This window comes from Mesoplodon bidens (assembly GCF_964165515.1).
Source record: "Mesoplodon bidens genome assembly, chromosome: 12".
In the NCBI taxonomy this organism is placed as follows: domain Eukaryota; kingdom Metazoa; phylum Chordata; class Mammalia; order Artiodactyla; family Ziphiidae; genus Mesoplodon; species Mesoplodon bidens.
In genome coordinates, this window is record NC_138168.1 from 12,315,128 (window position 1) to 12,334,340 (window position 19,213).

General features: G+C 43.6%; 1 protein-coding gene across 47 annotated transcripts in view; it reads right to left on the reverse strand.

Moving 5' to 3' along the window:
- LOC308626456 (regulating synaptic membrane exocytosis protein 1-like) overlaps positions 1-19,213 on the reverse strand; it is a gene marked incomplete at both ends in the record, with an annotated part of 216,998 nt that overhangs the window by 7,816 nt on the left and 189,969 nt on the right. For all 47 annotated transcript variants that reach the window (XM_081251496.1, XM_081251537.1, XM_081251514.1 and 44 more), the window contains one exon: positions 597-735. In XM_081251496.1, the coding sequence (XP_081107622.1) occupies positions 597-735 (139 nt within the window). The remainder of the gene's footprint in view (positions 1-596; positions 736-19,213) is intronic.

Sequence of the window (19,213 nt, forward strand, 5' to 3'; positions counted from 1 at the left end):
TCTAGTTATATTTTTTCAAAATTAATTAATTTCAGGATTAGCTAAAATTCTTTAATCAGAAAAATAATGAAGCAGATAGTTCCTGGGCTTTTTTTCCTAAGGTAAAAATGAATTTGTGATGTTTTAAAAACAAGAAGTTTCAAGTTGCTATTATGAGAATGTTAGACTTACAACATCTTAGAGCCCAAAATAGTTTGGAGAAAAGTAGGAATATGGGCAATTAGCTCCACACTTCTAAGTTTTAATTCAGATTTTGGTAACTGGGCCAGACAATGAATTTCCCATATAAAAGAATCCATTAAATGTGGCATGTCTACAATAAACATCCGGTCATGGACTATTCTGAGATTTTCTGGATGATAGAAGTCAGTTTATTCGTTCACCTGCCAATTTCTTCATCCCTTTGAAATGTCTGTGTGACCAGGTGCAGAGGTGTGTCCGTGTGTGTATCCAAAGAGGTCAGGCTGTTTTCAAATGGATGGTTGACCTCCTGGCTGTATAAAGAAGGTGCAGGATCACCCTGGGGGCCTTGTTATCTGCCCTGTGACTACAGGACCCTTGGCCCCGGGCCACGTGGATGTGCAGAGGCCACTTACTTTCCCTCGGAGCTGTAACTGTTGATACTGCCATCCGTAGACTCCCGGCTCGGCTGTCTTACCATCTTTCTCATCTCGGCTGCCATTCCCGTCTCTGTGCTTCTCTGGATGGTGCTTTTTAACTTCTTGTGGCCTGACTCTGGCAGGAGAGAGTAAAAGAAACTCTAAGTTTGTTTTAGACGATTCCCCCTGAATGTCGATTGATTCTGCAAGTACGATAGTTAATTATGCATGTAATTAAAAATCTACGCAGAAAAGTAGTGTCTAAGAGAATACTCTGATTAATTAAATCTCTTTGCCAAAGGATGCTCTGGCCAAAGGGATAGCGGCGGAAGGCAGACCAGCTGCCTGTATCCCAATGAGGCAAAATGCACTCCCTGTATTACTGCTGCTGAAGTTGTCAACTTCAGTGAAAAACTGGATTTTGCACTGAACTGTTCTGCGGAACCTAACAGGTTTCTCCTAATCTGGGATGCTCCAACTGCATAGGGACAAACTTAAATGAATGGACCATATCCTTTAAAAGAGAAGAGGCACCTGGAACTCAGCATGAAAAATACCGCTGTGTTGGTACTGCCAGGTATCGGCAATCCTCACAAAGAAAAAAAAAGCATCACTTTATTTAAAGATTTTTGCAACACCGTAACACAGACGATCTCATCTGACATGACATAGAGGTTACCTATGTAGGCAGTACAGGTACTATCTTAATTCCAGGCTTCACAGCTATGCATGGCCTTTCGACCCAGCTGTAGCTTTCTGACTGCAGTTTTGGGCTGAGTCTCTTTTTGCACTGTGAATCATACTGGCTGAGTATTTCTTTGATAAACTCTAAGTTCAGAGCAACTTTCTTGAGCTCCTTTGAAATGCACTAGCCAGTATACTATTCATAGCAAGGATATGGAATTCTAAAACATTTATTTGATTAGAGCAATATCGAAAGGTTAGACAAACTTAGACTTTTACAACCTGTCATGCTGTTTCTACCTACACATTCTATATGTATTTCTTGTATTCTTTCCATTTTATTTTCACATAGTATCATTTAATACCCATGAATAATATATGAAAAATGCTCTATGTACATAACCACATGCATAAAATACATACATACGTTATACACATAACCTTTTCAATCCTCATAAAACCTCTGTGAAGAAGATGCCTAAACACATTCCTAAATAAACTGTATGAAAACTGAACGCTTTCCTCTCATTTTGGGCCACTGCAACACTTTTGTAAATTGTCTAATAAAAGATGTCATGGGTTATATCCTATGGACTCAATGTGGAATATTCTCTATATAACAGCCATGCTGAGTAAATTGGAACATGTCACTCCCTTACTCAAGATCTTCTGATGGTTTATCAATCAAAATTAAAAGCAAGTCCAAACTGTTATCATGGCTCCAAAATGCATATGGTCGGGTCCCTGGCTGCCTCTCAGACCCTCCCTCCCCCCATCCCACGTGGTCACTGTCCTCCCCTCAACTCTGCCTTCCTTGCATTTGCTTGGGCACCCCAAGCATGCTGCTTCTGGGCCCTTTGCCCTCTGTCTGTCCTTCTGATTTTCTTGTTTATTCAGGGTTCTGCTCCAACATCACCTCCTCAGAGAGGCTTTTTCTGACCCTCATCACTCTTTATCCCCTTGCCACGCTTTATATTTCTTCATGACGCTGCTCCGTCTGCTAGTAAACTTCATTTGTTTGTTTGTTTCACCAATTTGAATTTAATTTCTACAAGGAGGGGGACGTGGGGAATATTCCTCACCGTTTTCTTTAGTATCTAGAACAGTGGTATGAATCACAGCTCTCATAAGAAAGTGCATTTTCTCATCCCACTTAACACAATTACAATACAATACAAACAGGTCTATATTCTTTTAAAGATGGTACTGTTTCATTGTATGGTTATGTGGCATCACAATTAAACCATCTCTTTACTGATGAGCATTTGGGATGTTTCCAGTTGTTACAGGAGTTTTTATAGAATAAATTTTTAGAAGTTGAAATGCTAGTGAAGGGGTGGGAATCTGTTTGATCTTATTAACTGTTTCTAACTTGCCGTTTAGAAACTTTGGTAGCAACCTTCCCATGGACGTACCCATTTTCTCACCTATGGCTCTGGATTCTCCACCTGTCCTCTTTCTGGTCTCTGTGTTGCCCACTGGACTTGTCATTGTAGAATTTGTACACTTCCTCAAGGCAGGGACTTCACCTTTGGCCACTCTGGGTGCCGTTTAGCTTAGTTTGGGTGTTTATTTATGTGTATCCTGTGCCTCCTTCTTAGATGTAGTTCCTGTATGAAGTCACCATGTAGAGCAATGTTCCATCCCTGCATGCATATTGGCTGCACCCCACCTGAGGGGAAGGGTCAAGCTCGCAGGGCATATTACCCAAGTGAGCCAACTAGAATCGTGAAAAATGTTTACCCCAGGCAGCCTGAGGCAATAAACAAGGGTAGAACACCGAATTCTATTGAAAATAATGAGGTTGATAGCTAGAAAAATGAGGGCAAATTGTAAATCTATATGGTGGGGGAATACTGAAAACTGGAGAGAAACAGTTAAGAGAATCAGCTGCAAGGGGTTCCGGTTAGAGTATCTGTTCATTCAGTTGTTCATTTATTTACCCATCCATGCATCCATCCATCCAACAAATATTTACTAAGCACCAACCAGGTGTCCCACACTGTTCTAGGTGCTGGGTATATACTGATGAGTAACAAATTTTCTGCCATCATGAAGCTTACGTACGTGTGTGTATACAAGCAAGGCAATGATCAAATCAACAAATATACATTATAGGCCTGGTAATCTGTGCTACAGATAAAAATAGGCAGGAGAAGGGGGATGGAGAGCGTTGGGGGCAGAGCAGCAGTGGTTTTATTAAAAAGGGGGTCAGGGTCTCATCAAGCATCGGTCTGGAGGGTGTGAAGGGACTGGATGGTGGCCCCCATTGCTGGGTTGGTCCTGGTGGCTGTACTGGGGAGGCTGTGAGTGATGGCGGTCAGGAGGGGCCGCTGTCTGGTCAGCAGTCCCCAGTCCTCAGGTTTCCTCTGCAGTGTTTCCGGTGCTGATCCTGAGTCCGGCCAGGAGGCTCTGTGTGCCTGGCCATCCAGATGATGGGGAGAGGCTGTCAGAGCCTGGCCTCTCCTGCATTTCCTAACACCGGCTACATGTGGTTGTCATGACATATTTGTTCAATGAATGAAAAGAAAAAAATTAAAAGTGAAGAGTTCTTTATCAGTTTGTATTTTTTATGGCGATATCAAGTTTTCTCAAAGAAAGGTGTATCTACAGGGTGTCCCCAAATCCTTACAACAGTTTTAAACCTTCATAGCTTTCAAAATGTAAGTGCTACACACTTTGCAAGACCATCATTTAAGAGGTTGGTTATTGAACTTTCTTTTATACTTATTTAATTTTGTGGATTTGAATAATAGCTATTATTATTATTATTATGTTTGTTTTTGCTATTTTTTGCGGTACTCGGTCCTCTCACTGCTGTGGCCTCTCCTGTTGCGGAGCACAGGCTCCGGACGCGCAGGCTCAGCGGCCATGGCTCACGGGCCCAGCCACTCCGTGGCATGTGGGATCCTCCCGGACCGGGGCATGAACCCATATCCCCTGCATCGGCAGGTGGACTCTCCACCACTGCGCCACCAGGGAAGCCCTGAATAATAGTTTTTAATTTTAAAGTTTTTGTTTTAGTCCTTCTGAAGATGGCAATCATGGACTATCGCTTGTCTTACTCGTGTTAATAAATATGCATCACAAAGAGTTCTGATGCACTAGACAATTGTAGAAAGGCCCGGGTAACAGCTGGGTAAACAATTCCAGCCATGAATCTGTCTGATTTATATTCAAAGGGCTCTCTTATTATCCAGAATGTAAGGGTTGGAAGGAACATTGTTTTATAGATGTGGAAACTGTACATTTGGAGAAGCATAATTCATGCAACAAATATCTGTCCAGCACTTGCACTGGTCCTTGCCTTTTCTGGATGCTGGTGATACAGCAGTGAGCACAACCGACACAAACCTCTGCCTGATGGAGCCTACATTCTAGTGGGAACAAAGTCTTGTTCAGCATCCTCCTCGTTAGCCCAGAAGCTGGATGAGAAACCTGATTTTCTGAACCACAGTCTTGTGATCATTCCACTATACCACAGTTTAGGAAAACACAGCGTCTGATCTGATTAATTTTACAAACAGAATAATAGTTTAGCTACACAGATATTTTCATGTATACATTTTCATAAGGGCTTACAAGTTCATCTGAAATCATTGTTAGAAGCACATATATTCTATACAAGTGTACATAATTATTTGTATTCATCTCTCTATAATTATAGCATAAATGTGTTACATGTCATTTTTAATACCAATATAATATATTAAACCATTAAATATTAGAAAATACTGTTATGTCTGTTAAACATACCACCAGTATTTAATAATAACTTGTATCCACTGAAGAATCATTAAACAGATAAAGACATGAAGTTTGCTATCAAATTATGTCATGAAACATTTGACTTGAAACTTCTGTCCTAAGTACTATACAAAGAACAAAAGGATTAGAAAGCTTGTACATTCACAAACACACAAAAATTAGTAAAATCCAATTATTGGGGGTAAGTATTTTACACATGCTTTAGAAGAGCAGATTTTCTCTCACAGAATGTTTCAAAATGTGTCCTATCTATATATGAACTCTCACTTTTCATATTTAGAGATGGTATATTTTATTTATTTATTTATTTATTTTTGCGGTACACGGGCCTCTCACTGCTGTGGCCTCTCCCGTTGTGGAGCACAGGCTCCGGACGCGCAAGCTCAGTGGCCATGGCTCACGGGCCTAGCCGCTCCGCGGCATGTGGGATCTTCCCGGACCGGGGCACGATCCCGCGTCCCCTGCATTGGCAGGCGGACTCTCAACCACTGCGCCACCAGCGAAGCCCTAGAGATGCTATAATTAGAAATAACTTATCGACTTATTAATTCATTCTATAAATACTCATTAAGCACCAAGGGCCTATAATCTAACAGGCATCGTTCTAGGTGTTGGAGCTACACCAGTAATAAGACAGGATATCACATACCATAAATAACTGAAACAGGTCGGGTAACATGATAATTTTAGACAAATATCACATGATATCACTTACATGTGTACTCTGAGAAAAAAGATACAAATGAACTCATTTGCAAAACAAAAATAGACTCACAGACATAGAAAACAAACTTAGGGTTGCCAAAGGGGGAGGGATAAATCAGGAGTTTGGGATTAACATATACGCACTACTATATATAAAATAGATAAACACCAAGGACCTACTGTATAGCACAGGGAACTCTACTCAGTATCTTGTAATAACCTATCATGGAAAAGAATCTGAAAAAGATTAGATAGGTATATAGATAGATAGGTATATGTATAACTGAATCACTCTGCTGTACACCTGAAACTGACATGATATTGTAAATCAACTATACTTCAATTTAAAAAAAGATAGCATACATTAATATAACTTATATAATAAAGATAATATAAATCATTGTTTAAAAATGATAATTTTAGATACTGGTAATCATCATAAAAAAATAAAGAAGAGCCTGTCTCAGTCGAGTGAATTCCTTTTGATCAGCTGGGCGGGGCAGGCCACTTGTAGAAAAGGAGGCTGCCGTGCAAGGGTCTGATGGAAGGATATTCCAGGCAGAGGAGCAAGAGGCGGACCCTGAGGAGGGCCTGACCTCCCCTGGCGGGTCTGAGACGTGCGCTGGGCGGCCGCGGGGACTCTGCGCTGACCGTGAAACCAAGGGGAGGGTCACGGTCTGATCTCCCTTCTCCAAGGGCCCCTCGAGCTAAACTGCAAGAGTAGGAGTGGAAGAAGCAGGGGACGGGGAAGCTTTCCTACCTAAGGAGAGAAAACACGGCGGTCGCGGCTGGGGGAGCCGCAGGGATACGCGAGGAGGGGCTTTGAGCTTGTCCTGCGGTGGAGCTGACAGCCCGAGCGCGCTCTGGACCAGGAAAACTGCAACAATCCCGAGCGTCTGGGTTTTCAGTTAGGATAACTAGCTGGGTGACGGTGCCACTTACTGGAAAGGGAGAGGAACTCGTTGTAGGGGGTCGACATTCTGAGTTCTCTGGTGGACGTTCGGGGGGGTCCCCGAGATAGCGGCGCCAGTGAGAGTAAAGCAGGAAGAAGATGTACAAGTCCGGGCACGAGGGTCAGCTCAAGGCTGGAGAGGTTGGGGGGCAGCAGACAGACAGAGAGGACGCACCGGCCTGGGCATGCAGGTGGGACAAAGACCAGTGTTTAACAGGGGGCAGCGCAGCGGAGCCCGGGGGACATCCACATTTAAAGGTCCAGAAGAAAATCAAGACTGCTAAGGGGTCTCCAAGGGAAGACCTTTTAAGGTTCGGAGAAAAAGAGGTAAGTGTCGCGGTGCACAAATCAGAAGAGTGAAGTGTTACAGGAAGTAAAATAATTAAGGCTCGATTACTACTTAGAATTTTAGTTCGGAACAGACACACAGACACGATGACAGTGCCTGCCTCCATGGGTGTCGCTGATCTCGAGGGGGCTTGGGGGCCTGAGGGGAACCATCAATCAGAAGACAGGGCGAGAGATGAGACTGCAGAGCAGCGCCTGGACCGTTTCCGAAAGGTCTGCAGTCATTGAGAGTATCTGGAGAGTCACATAGGATGAGAGCAGGTTGTCTATGTTTTAAGACGTGTGATATCAGAGCTTGTTTCTATGCAGAGGGGAATCGACAAATGCACAGGATGAAACACAACAGTTCCGGGTCTAATATTATTGGTTGGAGAGGTGGATAAAGATAGATCATGTCCGATAAATCATCTTTCAGTCAGAGCAGTCTCTAATGCCAAACAAATAGTCAATTCCATCCATCAACTGGAAGAATCAGTAAAAGAATATCACCTAATGGATTAAACAATTGGAGTCCAAAAGATTAATAAAAGTAATAATGTCCCGTCAAGTCACACAGAGAAACCTACAGAGTAAGTGCAAGCTTTTGGTGACCCTGAAAGTAACACATGGGATCAGCAATAAGATTTACTTTTTTATATGTACAGTGACAAAATTCAGTTATTTTTAAACAGGAAAGTTGTTGTGGGTAATCTGATATGTTTTGTTCATTCACTCCTTTATTGACTGATGCAAGGAACTGTTTCCTGAGTGCTTCAGGCCAGCGCTGTGTATATAAACGTGGAAAGGAAAGAGGCCCTGATTCCAAGCAGCTCGTGGCCTCGTAGGAGAGGCTGGCAAGTACCTGTTTAATTGTGATTCAGTGTCAGTGCAACACGCAGGATTTATTTTATATCTGTTTGGCTTTAGGTATTTACCTTACGTAAATGCAATAATACAGAGAGAGGAGGAGAGGGCGAGAGAAGGAACAGTTTAAACAGTGAGGGGGGCCTGTGGCTTGTCTGCCACTGAATGAGCTCATAAACTAGCAGAATCAGGAGGTGAGAAATGCAGACGTTCTCTTCCTTCCCTTTATTTCAGTTCCTGAGGAGAATTCCAGAGTTTATGATGAGCTCTAAAATCATCTGCCTAAACACAAACCAACTACTTCATCTGCTGTGCAAACAAAGCAGCAGCAAAACAATCCAACTGACAGGGTTGGACTCCCTGAGACACCGCAGGTTGGAATCCAAGGGATTTTTAAAGGAAATTTTAACTCCACGCCGATGGCGAAGGGGGATTTATATTTCAGGCCAAGAGAGCAGCATAGGTAAAGGTCCTGAGGTGATGGGGAGCATCGCCCCTTGAGATGGATGCATTTCCAGGTTGACCCGAGTTCAGTGAGTGGTGGGTGCAGCCCGGGAGGCCCTCACGTGGCCTCTGATCTGATGCTCTCAGGATGCATGGTTAGGTACCATTGGGGCGGCTGTTATATTAGTATTGATTCTTATTGACCTCAAGGTCTTGGTCCTCCCAGTCCCAGCATTAACCACACACAGTTGTGTGTACTTTGTATTATGTACAACACACCACAGATCTCCAGAGACCATTCTTTACAAGAAAAGACCCAGCAATTCTGTTGGTGTCAGATGCTTTCATTGTCGTAGTGACCACATAGTTGGAAAGTTTTATTAGGCAGCCGGTTCCAACAGTGCCATAGTAGGGTTTTTGGGTAATTTTTAAACAAACAAACAAAAATGTTCCTTTTGTGCTGGGCCAAGGTTCTTGATTATATTTCATCCCATGCAAGATAAGTGCAACTTGTAAAAGTTTCATAGGTCTGAAGAATATTTTTAGAACATCGCATGAGGGTTCTTGGACTTCTATGGTTTCCCTCATTCATTCTCCAGTTTAATCCTACGAGCCATAACGTCTACTGTTTCTCTTTCCTCTTCCCATTTTCCAAAGAGGTTTATAATGAAAGATACACAGTGCTCAAAAAGCTAAAAATAGGATCGTTCAGAATCTTTTTGTGAGGTGGATGGAATAAGTGCCCTTGATGATATTTTCAGAATTCTTCCAGTCTTTCCCAGTGATGTAGCCAAGCTCTCTTATTCCATTCCCATAACCCGAAAGAGGCGAGGTGTTTCCTTTGCTGCCATGCACCTTAAGCTATCTGCAGATATGGCTTTAGAAAAGGGGCTGGTCCGTGCTGATCACTGACCTTTGCTTTCCAGCCCATCTGTGGCTAACAGCTGTTCTCTGGTGAGAAGCCCACATCGTTCTGAGCTCCCAGAACACCTGCTGTCAGACCAGCTTAGTCCACTCACCATACTGAGCTTTCCAGCAAAACGTTTGCTACTGAGACCTCAGCCTTTCCTCTTGCCCAGCTGGTGAAAACGTGAGCAAGACCAAGTCCAAGATGGGCTTTTACATAATCTGCATATTAAGCTTAATAAGGCTGCCCCCAAATATTTAGGTAAAGAGGTGGACAGTCACAGAAACACACCATCTGCCCCACATCCTGTTGTGGCCGGAAGCATCAGGGAGGGGCATTCACATGCTGGACACCTCACTGCTGCAAACCGCTTGACTTCACAGCCTCCATCTTCCCAGAGCGTGTCCGTGGCCTGGACTGAACTGTGTCCCACTCCCCACCCTCTGCCCCCAGTTCATAGGTTGAAGTCCTAACCCTCAGTTCCTTACAGTACAACTGTGTTTGGAGATGGGACCTTCAAAGAGGTGATTAAGTTAAAATCAGCCCCCTAAGGAGGCCCCAATCCCATGTGACTGGTGTTCTTACAAGGAGAGGAGATCAGGACGCACAGAGAGGCCACGATGCCAAAAGGCAGCAAGACGGCGGTCACCTGCAAGCTGAGGAGAGAGGCCTCAGAGGAAACCGCACCTTGATCTTGGACGTCCAGCCCCTAGAACCGTGAGAGTATAAATTTCTGTTATTTGAACCACCCAGTCTATGGTATTTCGTTATGGCAGCCCGAGCAAACCAATACATCTAGGGAGTGGATACTGTATAAGGTCATCTTGTTTAATAAATGTGATGATTTAAATACAAGTTAAAGCACCTGGGGATAAATAATCACCTAATTTGTCTGAGGATGAAATTAAGCCCCCAGTACTGGGATGGACTTATTGCAGCTTGTCTTGATTAAAAAGTGATCTGAAGCAGCGGTCCCTGACCTTTTTTGCACCAGGGACCGGTTTCATGGAAGACAATTTTTTCATGGACTGGGGCGGGGTGTGGACGGGAAGGAGGCTGGGGTTCAGGCAGTAATGCCAGCGATGGGGAGCGGTGGGGAGCAGTGGGGAGAAATGGGGAGCGACGCGGAGCAGTGGGGAGCGGTGAGGAGCGACAGGGAGCGACGGGGAGCGGTGGGGAGCGGCGGGGAGCGGCGGGGAGCGGTGGGGAGCGATGGGGAGTGACGGGGAGCGGTGGGGAGCGGTGGGGACAAACGGGGAGTGACGGGGAGCGGTGGGGAGAGACGGGGAGCGACGGGGAGCGGTGGGGAGCGGTGGGGAGCAATGGGGAGCGGTGGGGAGAGACGGGGAGCGACGGGGAGCGGCAGATGAAGCTTCTCTCGCTGGCCCGCTGCTGACCTCCTGCTGTGCGGCCCGGTTCCTACCAGGCCACAGACCGGTACTGATCCATGGCCTGGAGCTTAGGGATCCCTGGTCTGAAGTATTACATGGATATGACTAAATTGTTTATTAACAACTCAATGTTCAGAAAATAAGGCCTCAGATTTATTTGCGACTGAAGAGGGATTAATCTCCAAAATATACCAACAGGTCATGCAGCTCAATATCAACAAACAACCCAACCAAGAAATGGGCAGAAGATCTAAATAGACATTTCTCCAAAGGAGACATACAGATGGCCAAAAAGCACCTGAAAAGATGCTCAACGTCACTCACTAGTTATTAGAAAAATGCAAATCAAAACTACAATGAGGGGCTTGCCTGGTGGCGCAGTGGTTGAGAGTCCGCCTGCCGATGCAGGGGACACGGGTTCATGCCCCGGTCCGGAAAGATCCCACATGCCGCGGAGCGGCTGGGCCTGTGAGCCATGGTCACTGAGCCTGCGCGTCCGGAGCCCGTGCTCCGCAACGGGAGAGGCCACAACAGTGAGAGGCCCGCGTACCGCAAAAAAAAAAAAAAAAAAAAAAAAAAACTACAATGAGGTATCACCTCACACCAGTCAGAATGGCCATCATCAAAAAGTCCACAAAGAATAAATTCTGGGGAGAATGTGGAGAAAAGGGAACCCTCCTACACTGTTGGTGGGAAGGTAAATTGGTACAGCCCCTAGAACAGTATGGAGGTTCCTTAAGAAACTGAAAATAGAGCTACCATATGATCCAGCAATCTCACTCCTGGGCATATATTCAGATAAAACTATAATTTAGAAAGATACATGCACCCCTATGTTCATCGCAGAACTATGTACAATAGCCAAGACATGGAAACAATCTAAATGTCCATCGACAGATGAATGGATAAGCAGATGTGGCACATATACACAATGGGATATTACTCAGCCGTAAAAGAGAATGACATAGTGCCATTTGCAGCAACATGGATGGACCTAGAGACGATCATATCAAGTGAAGTAAGTCAGACAGAGAAAGACAAATATCATATGGTATCACTTAAACGTGAAATCTAAAAAAACGATACAAATGAACTTATATACGAAACAGAAATAGACCCACAGAAGTAGAAAGCAAACTTATGGTTACCAAAGGGGAAAGGCAGGGGAGCGATAAATTAGGAGTTTGGGATGGACCTGTACACACTACTGTGTATAAAATAGATAACCAACAAGGACCTACTGTATAGCACAGGGAACTCTACTCAATATTCTGTAACAACCTAAATGGGAAAAGAATCTGAAACAGAATAGAGATATATGTATACGTATAACTAAATCAATTTGCTGTACACCTGAAATAACACAACATAAATCAACTATACTCCGATATAAAATAAAAATTTTAAAAAAAGAATGAGCAAATACAGTAAAAGTCCTCCTAGACAAAAAATACCAAAACCAAACCAAACCAAACCAAAAAAAAAAAAAAAAACCAATTTGATGCTTAGAAAATAAAGCCTCAGATTTATTTGCCCAGGAGTGAAATATATCACATTTAGATCAAATCTATTTTTTTAACTCTTTGTTCTAAATTAACACCTTAATTGAAGCTGGATTTCACTTATTGAGTGTAAACCTAGAATAGCTACTTATCTATCTGCCATACTGACTGTAAAATAAAACAATACTTCAGGCTGAAACCTACCAAAAAGCAAATGTTTTATTGCATGTTTCAGGTTTTCTCTTTAAAAAAAAATGTTTAAACTCAAGGTATTACTATTCAGGGAATCTTTCCTCTCTTCCAGTTTCCAAAGGCAGCCTAATACACTCCACGTTGGCTGGATCGGAAATGGTTTGAGGGGCAGCTCTGGAGACAGACCATCTGGATTCAGGTCCCAGCCCCACCCCGTATTAGTTCTGAGCCTGCAGGCGGCTTACTTAGTCTCTCGGTGCCTCCCTTTCCTCCTCTATGAAATGGGGGGATTGTCTTGGGCAGTAAATGAGACGATCAGGTAAGGCTCTAGGGTCGGTTCCCAGCACTATTGAAGTTACCCACTCTTACACTGTAAGACCTCAAGGTATTTTGCATAGATTATGTCTCCAAGCTGAATGACTCTAATTCCCCGTGTTCAACTCAAAGCACAGTTTTCTGTATCTTTCACATATTTAACTCAAAATGCTCTTTAGAATGAAGCATAAGTGGCAACATGTCACAGAGACTATTCATGCCCCAAGTATCCATCCTTACCCTTTTCTCCAGTGATAGAACTTCCTCCATCCTCCCAGCTAAGGCCTGGCCACATTTCCCTTCCCCTCTCCCCTCTCAATGGGGATATGATGGTAGGAGCTGAAGCAGCCACTTTGAAAGTCAGTATGGGAGCATGTGTTGAAGCTGGCAGAGCCTGGGTCAGCCCCAGATGGGATGGTCCACCTGCACTATTACATGAGGGTCTTGATTAAGCCACTCTATTTGTAGGTGTCTTGTTACAGCAGCCTATCCTGTACCATAGTACATAGTATTCTAAATAAAATCAGTGTGGATTTAAACAAAGATAAAATAGTAGTTTTGTGAAGAGTATGCTGAATTCTCGAACTTTAGATCTGAGACTTGAATTACTGAATCGACCCTTGACAGTCTCCTATTTAGACAAATACGGCTCCTCTTCTAACAATAGAGTTAGTAGAGAATTTTCTTCTCTGTGTTGTTTCAGAGAATGTGGGGATAGAGGGGGAGAATCTAGCAATAAATAATGTTAATATCATCATTGTGTCAGGTACTCTGTAGGATACAATACATAGAGGGTTCCTTTCCTAGTAGCTTAATATTTTGAAACAAATATGCACAAACGAAGTTCCTAATTATTGTGTGGCAATGACCTTACTGCACTAGCTATTATGGGCAGAAAAGAGAGTTTGAGATCACAAAGGACATGAATAAATTTTTTTCTATATTGTATAAAACAAAGTAGGTTCTCTGCTTCTCACCACGTTCCTTCCAACCATTTGTATGGATTTTCATCAACATCAGGATAGTCTGATTTGAAATACGGGCTACGTGGCACATTTGAGATTCTTTTCAGGAATTTCAGAGGCCCAGCAGGACAACTTAAAGAGACAGGTGGGAATTCTTGAGAGACTCTGAGCCAGGGGTACAGCTGATCTCGGGGAGACTTGTCCTATGTAACCGGTCACCACTGATGGAGAGGGCCCAATGTTGAAACTCAAGGTCAGAGCATCAGGCACCCTAAATAGTGGGTGATGGGCCAATTGGGTAGTTTCTTATTTGGGGACTCAGTGTAGCTTGAACCGGCCACAGAGCAGGAATTAATTGCGTTCAGTCGTATGACCTTCCCAATCCACAGCGGAAAATCAGGCAGCACATGTGTCTGTGCATCTCTGTACAGAGGGAGGGACATATAAACTTAGAACAGCTTACAAGACAATTACTAAAAGGAAGGAATAAATACTGTCCAGAGAAACTGGACAGAATAAAATGGGTTTAACTAGCTCCCAAAGGCAAAGTTCACGTGAAGAGGAATCTGTGGTTCCCTCCCACCTTTTTAGATACGCACATTTATCACAGGGGCATGAGCCGTGATTTCCTAACAGATGGGATGGATATAAAGGGTCTGCATATCAAACAAACTTTGACAAAGATCAAATTACAAAATGAGTTAATCAGTACAGTTAAGTACAACCTATGATATTCTAGGCACTAAGAAAAGATCATCTCAGTAGGACCCTTAAATCCTCCATTTGTGCTTTCCAGGGCCCTGCTCAGTCCCTCCTATGGCCTTGCTCCTTCACAGAGGATGGAGCCTTTCTGTCCTCGGGGATCGAGAGGATGTGCCCACCCACCTTCCTATGTGCCCCCTTCTACACTAAGCCTCCAGATCCTTGGGAGACTAGAATTTCCTACCCAGATGGCCCCGAGCCCACATCCGGGGCCAGCCCATGTATCTTTCTGGGGTCCAGCCTCCTAAGGATGGACAGCGCCACCAATGTGGATGCCCCAAAGTCCAGGTGGGTGCAGGACAGGGCCAACGGGTGGGAAAAGAAGGTTGTGGGTGGAGGTCCCAGCAGGAGATGAGCCACGGCCAAGCACAGAACTCTGCACAGTCAGAATTCTAAAGTGAAACTTGACTTCCTTGGTCATTACAAAGATCTTTTTGTCAGTAGGAAACTAAAAGACCTTTTATTGAGCACTTTGTTAGCTTGGTTTACAACTTTTAAGTGACGTAGGGTATGTGGGCTTCTGTTTCTTGATCAGGCCCAAGCCTAGGGTTTCTTACGGATAAAACTGTCTCACACTTCATAATACAAGGAAAACCTTTCTTTGATTCACGTGAAGGATTATCATTAGAAAAAAATCCGCTGGGTATTTTTTTTTAAGTGAGTTTTTTTTTTTTAAATTAATTAATTTATTTATTTTTGGCTGTGCTGGGTCTTCGTTTCTGTGCGAGGGCTTTCTCTAGTTGTGGCGAGTGGGGGCCCCTCTTCATCACGGTGAGTGGGCTTCTCACTATCACGGCCTCTCTTGTTGCGGAGCACAGGCTCCAGACCCACAGGCTCAGTACTTGTGGCTCACGGGCCCAGTTGCTCCACGGCATGTGGGATCTTCCCAGACCAGGGCTCGAACCCATGTCCCCTGCATTGGCAGGCAGATTCTCAACCACTGCGCCACCAGGGAAGCCCCTGCTGGGTATTTTTATACGGAGTTTTGATCAGACTCTGGAACACTTCCGATAAAGTTTGATGATAAACCCCCAGGGGAGGTCTGTGGGAGTCACAACATCCTGTTCTCTTTCAAGGTTTTCCATCCCATCAGTTCAGGAAACTTGGGAGGGGGGAAGTAAGGAGGAGATGTGCATCACAGCAGTTACTACAGAGAGTAATCACTGGGTGTGCGTCTCTCTGAAGACTCGCCGCTCTGGCCCTCTGGTTGGTGATCTCCACGATGTTGGGACGCTATAGACCCGGAGAGAACATTCCTCATGGAAACAGGTGGCGTAAGAGCAGGGCAGCAGAATTTACACTTCGCAGAGTAAAACAGGATGTGCTGGCACATACTGTGATGTCTGGTTTATGATCCTCATATACTTGGGTATTTCTCTACGGAGTCTTAATAGTATGTGAAAGCATTATTTGCTAAGATTTGATTAAGCAGAGAATCCAAAGAAAACGGAGGCACTGGGATCAATCTTTTTGAAGCTATACATTTGGAAACTGTCTTTCTTTTTTAACTCCAAAATTTTCAGGAGAAAGTTAATAAAGTTAATTCAGAGGCGCTAACAGCCATCTCTATTCTTTCGCACTTATAAAATTAAGAGGTAAGAAACAGATTGTCAGAGAGACCTCTTTCCTATTGGTAGCTTTAAAAAATAATCCAGTTTCCCTTTTATTAATAAGGTCATTCAGAACTTCATTGGTCCATGGGATACTTTCAATTCAGTAGCAAAGATTACAGACATGTTCAGTGGCAAACTTCCAGGGGCTCAGCAGAGAGAAAATGCTGCAGAAATCTCACACAGGTGGTAACTTAGCTATAAAACTATCCATACTCACTGCCCTATCCTACCCAGACCTTATCCCACTACCACGGAGACCTGCATAAAAACAATGGAGATTGCGTGTGCCATTGCAGAGGAAGCAAAATCACCTGGAGAAAGTAAGAACTGCTGAAGGTGGCTGTAAACTCCCTAAATATTATCATCTGGAAATGTTTCACTTCAGTTTGTTATATCATAATTGGAGGTTTATTTGGATTTCTGTTTACTAACTATATCTGACTGTACAAATTAGTTCATCAGCTTAATTTCTAACACCTGTTCTAGAGGATGGGCATAAATATTTTTTAAAAAGTAGTTATATTTATTTACTGAGTGATCAGAAAGGTAATTTACGCTTTAAGAGGAGGTAAAATATATCAAGATTACTAGTAGGCACAGAAGGAGTTAAGTTGATTCAAGAGAACAATTTCAGATTCTGAGTGGAAAGAGGAGAGTGAATTATTCGGTGGGAGAGGGCAGAGGGAGACAGAGAAGAGAGACCGATTTTCCTGGGGCAAAAATGACCACAAGAGTGAGGGTGGCCATCAGCACGGTGGATTCTGAGCAGCTGGTCTCTGTAAAGCAAAGCGCTCTGACAATTTCATTTCAGGCTGGCACAGAGATCAAACCATGCCTCAGAGGAGGAACAAAACAAGCGGCAAAATGGGCAAGTTAAGTAAACAGTGGTAATTGCAGGCCTGGCCACACAGGTCTTGGGAGTAATTTGGGGGCTGGCTGTGCCCCAGTGATGGAGAGTCCATGAGTGACAGGGACATCGCTTATGTACAAAAGGGTCAACATGGGCCATTTGAGAACCTGTTGGCTGGCAGCTTCTCTACTGACTGTGGTGAAAATGTGTTAAATAAATACCATATGATATCACTTATGTGTGGAATCTAAAATACGACACATATGAACCTATCTACAAAACGGAAACAGACTCACAGACGTAGAGAACAGACCTGTGGTTGCCAAGGGGGAGGGGGGTGGGGGAGGGATGGAGTGGGAGGTTGGGATTAGCAGATGCAAACTATTACATACAGGATGGATAAACAACAAGGTCCTACTGTATAGCACAGGGAACTCTATTCAATAGCCTGTGATAAACCATAATGGAAAAGAACATGGAAAAGAATGTATAATATATATGTATAACCAAATCACTTTGCTGTACAGCAGAAATTAACACAACACTGTAAATCAACTATACTTCAATTAAAAAAAGTATAAGTGTTAAATAAAACATAAAGTTGCACATCCAAAGAGCAAGAGAAAACCCTTAGGAAATAAAAAGAAAATGCTTGTTGGATAGAAAAATTGGTAAATCAGAATATTAAAAACTTGGGGTCTTTCATTTTTTTTTTTTTTTTTTTTGCGGTACGCGGGCCTCTCACCGTTGCGGCCTCTCCCATTACGGAGCACAGGCTCCGGACGCGCAGGCCCAGCGGCCATAGCTCACAGGCCCAGCCGCTCCTTGGCATGTGGGATCCTCCTGGACCGGGGCACGAACCCGCGTCCCCTGCATCGGCAGGCAGACTCCCAACCACTGCGCCACCAGGGAAGCCCGGGGTCTTTAATTTTTACCCTTCTACCATCCATCTTTAGAAAATTAGGTGAACAAGAACTTGAAATATACAATAGGATAAAAGCCTAAAATGTGTGCTGATGACAGGAAACTCTGGTGGCCAAGGCTCACCAATCTACACTATGGTGTTCCCTATCTCTTAAGGCATATAAGGAGTTAACTGAACTATGTCAAGCAGTATTTAAAGATTCTGTGGGTGGGACTTCTCTGGTGGTCCAGTGGTAAAAAATCCACCTTGCAGTGCAGGGGCCGCGGGTTTGATCCCTGGTCAGAGAACTAAGATTCCACATGCTGCGGAACAACTAGGCCCGCGTGCTGCAACTACCGAGTCTGCGCACCTCAACTAGAGAGCCTGTGTGCCACAACTACTGAGCTCGTGCGTCTCAACTCGAGAGCCTGCGAGCCACAAACTGCAGAGCCCACGTGCTCTGGAGCCTGTGCGCCACCATTAGAGAGAAGCCCACGTGCCGCAAATAAGACCTGATGCAGCCAAGAATAAAAAAATAAGAAGAAAAATACAAAAAATAAAAAATAAATCTTAAAAGAAAAAAGATTCTGCAGGCAAATAACAAATGTGCCTAAGTGGACATCTAAGCGTTGAGTGAAAATGTTAACCAAATGAGGGATAGGAGTTATGCACATATTACTGACACTAATTTGACATCCTTAACAAAGTCAATTCCTATCTGCCTCTCATTTTTCCTGATATTGCTTATTATTCTCAAAGCATTGTCCTTAACTTGATTGTAAAATAATGATGGTCCTGATAGTTTAAGGAGTTAGAGAAGCAGTAGGTGGTAACGACAAAAACATTTGATTTTGGTTTAGCAGCATATGTAGACTGAAAGTGTCTCCCAGCCCCCCAATTCATATATTGAAACCTACAGTGTGGTGGGACTTGAAGATGGGGCTTTTGGCGGGGGATTAGCTCATGAAGGTGCAGCCCTCATGAATGGGGTCAGTGCCCTTACAACAGAGACCCCAAAATGCCTGATTGCTCCTTCTACCATGTGAGGTTACAGCAAAAAGATGGCCATCTATGAACCAGGAAGCAGACCATGCTGGTGCCCTGACCTTGGACTTCCAGCCTCCAGAGCTGTGAGAAGTAAGTTTCTGTTGTTTATAAGCCACCCAGTCTACGGTATTTTGGTTATAGTAGCTCAAATCGACTGAGACATTATACCTCGTCAGGTGGGAGCAGATAGACATGGCCAAGATTGTAGAGCTGTAACTCTTTTCCAGAAGGAAAACATCCTGATGTAACTGAAAACAAACCTGACATTTTTTCACTAGAGCAGAAGTAAATTTATAAGAATATTAAATACTTTTCTTAATATATCTTGAGGCTTACATGGTATGAAAGCAGTAAAATAATTTCATATTGGCAATACTTATTTATTTTCAGTCCACAGAAATGAGGATTAAAAGAATACTAAA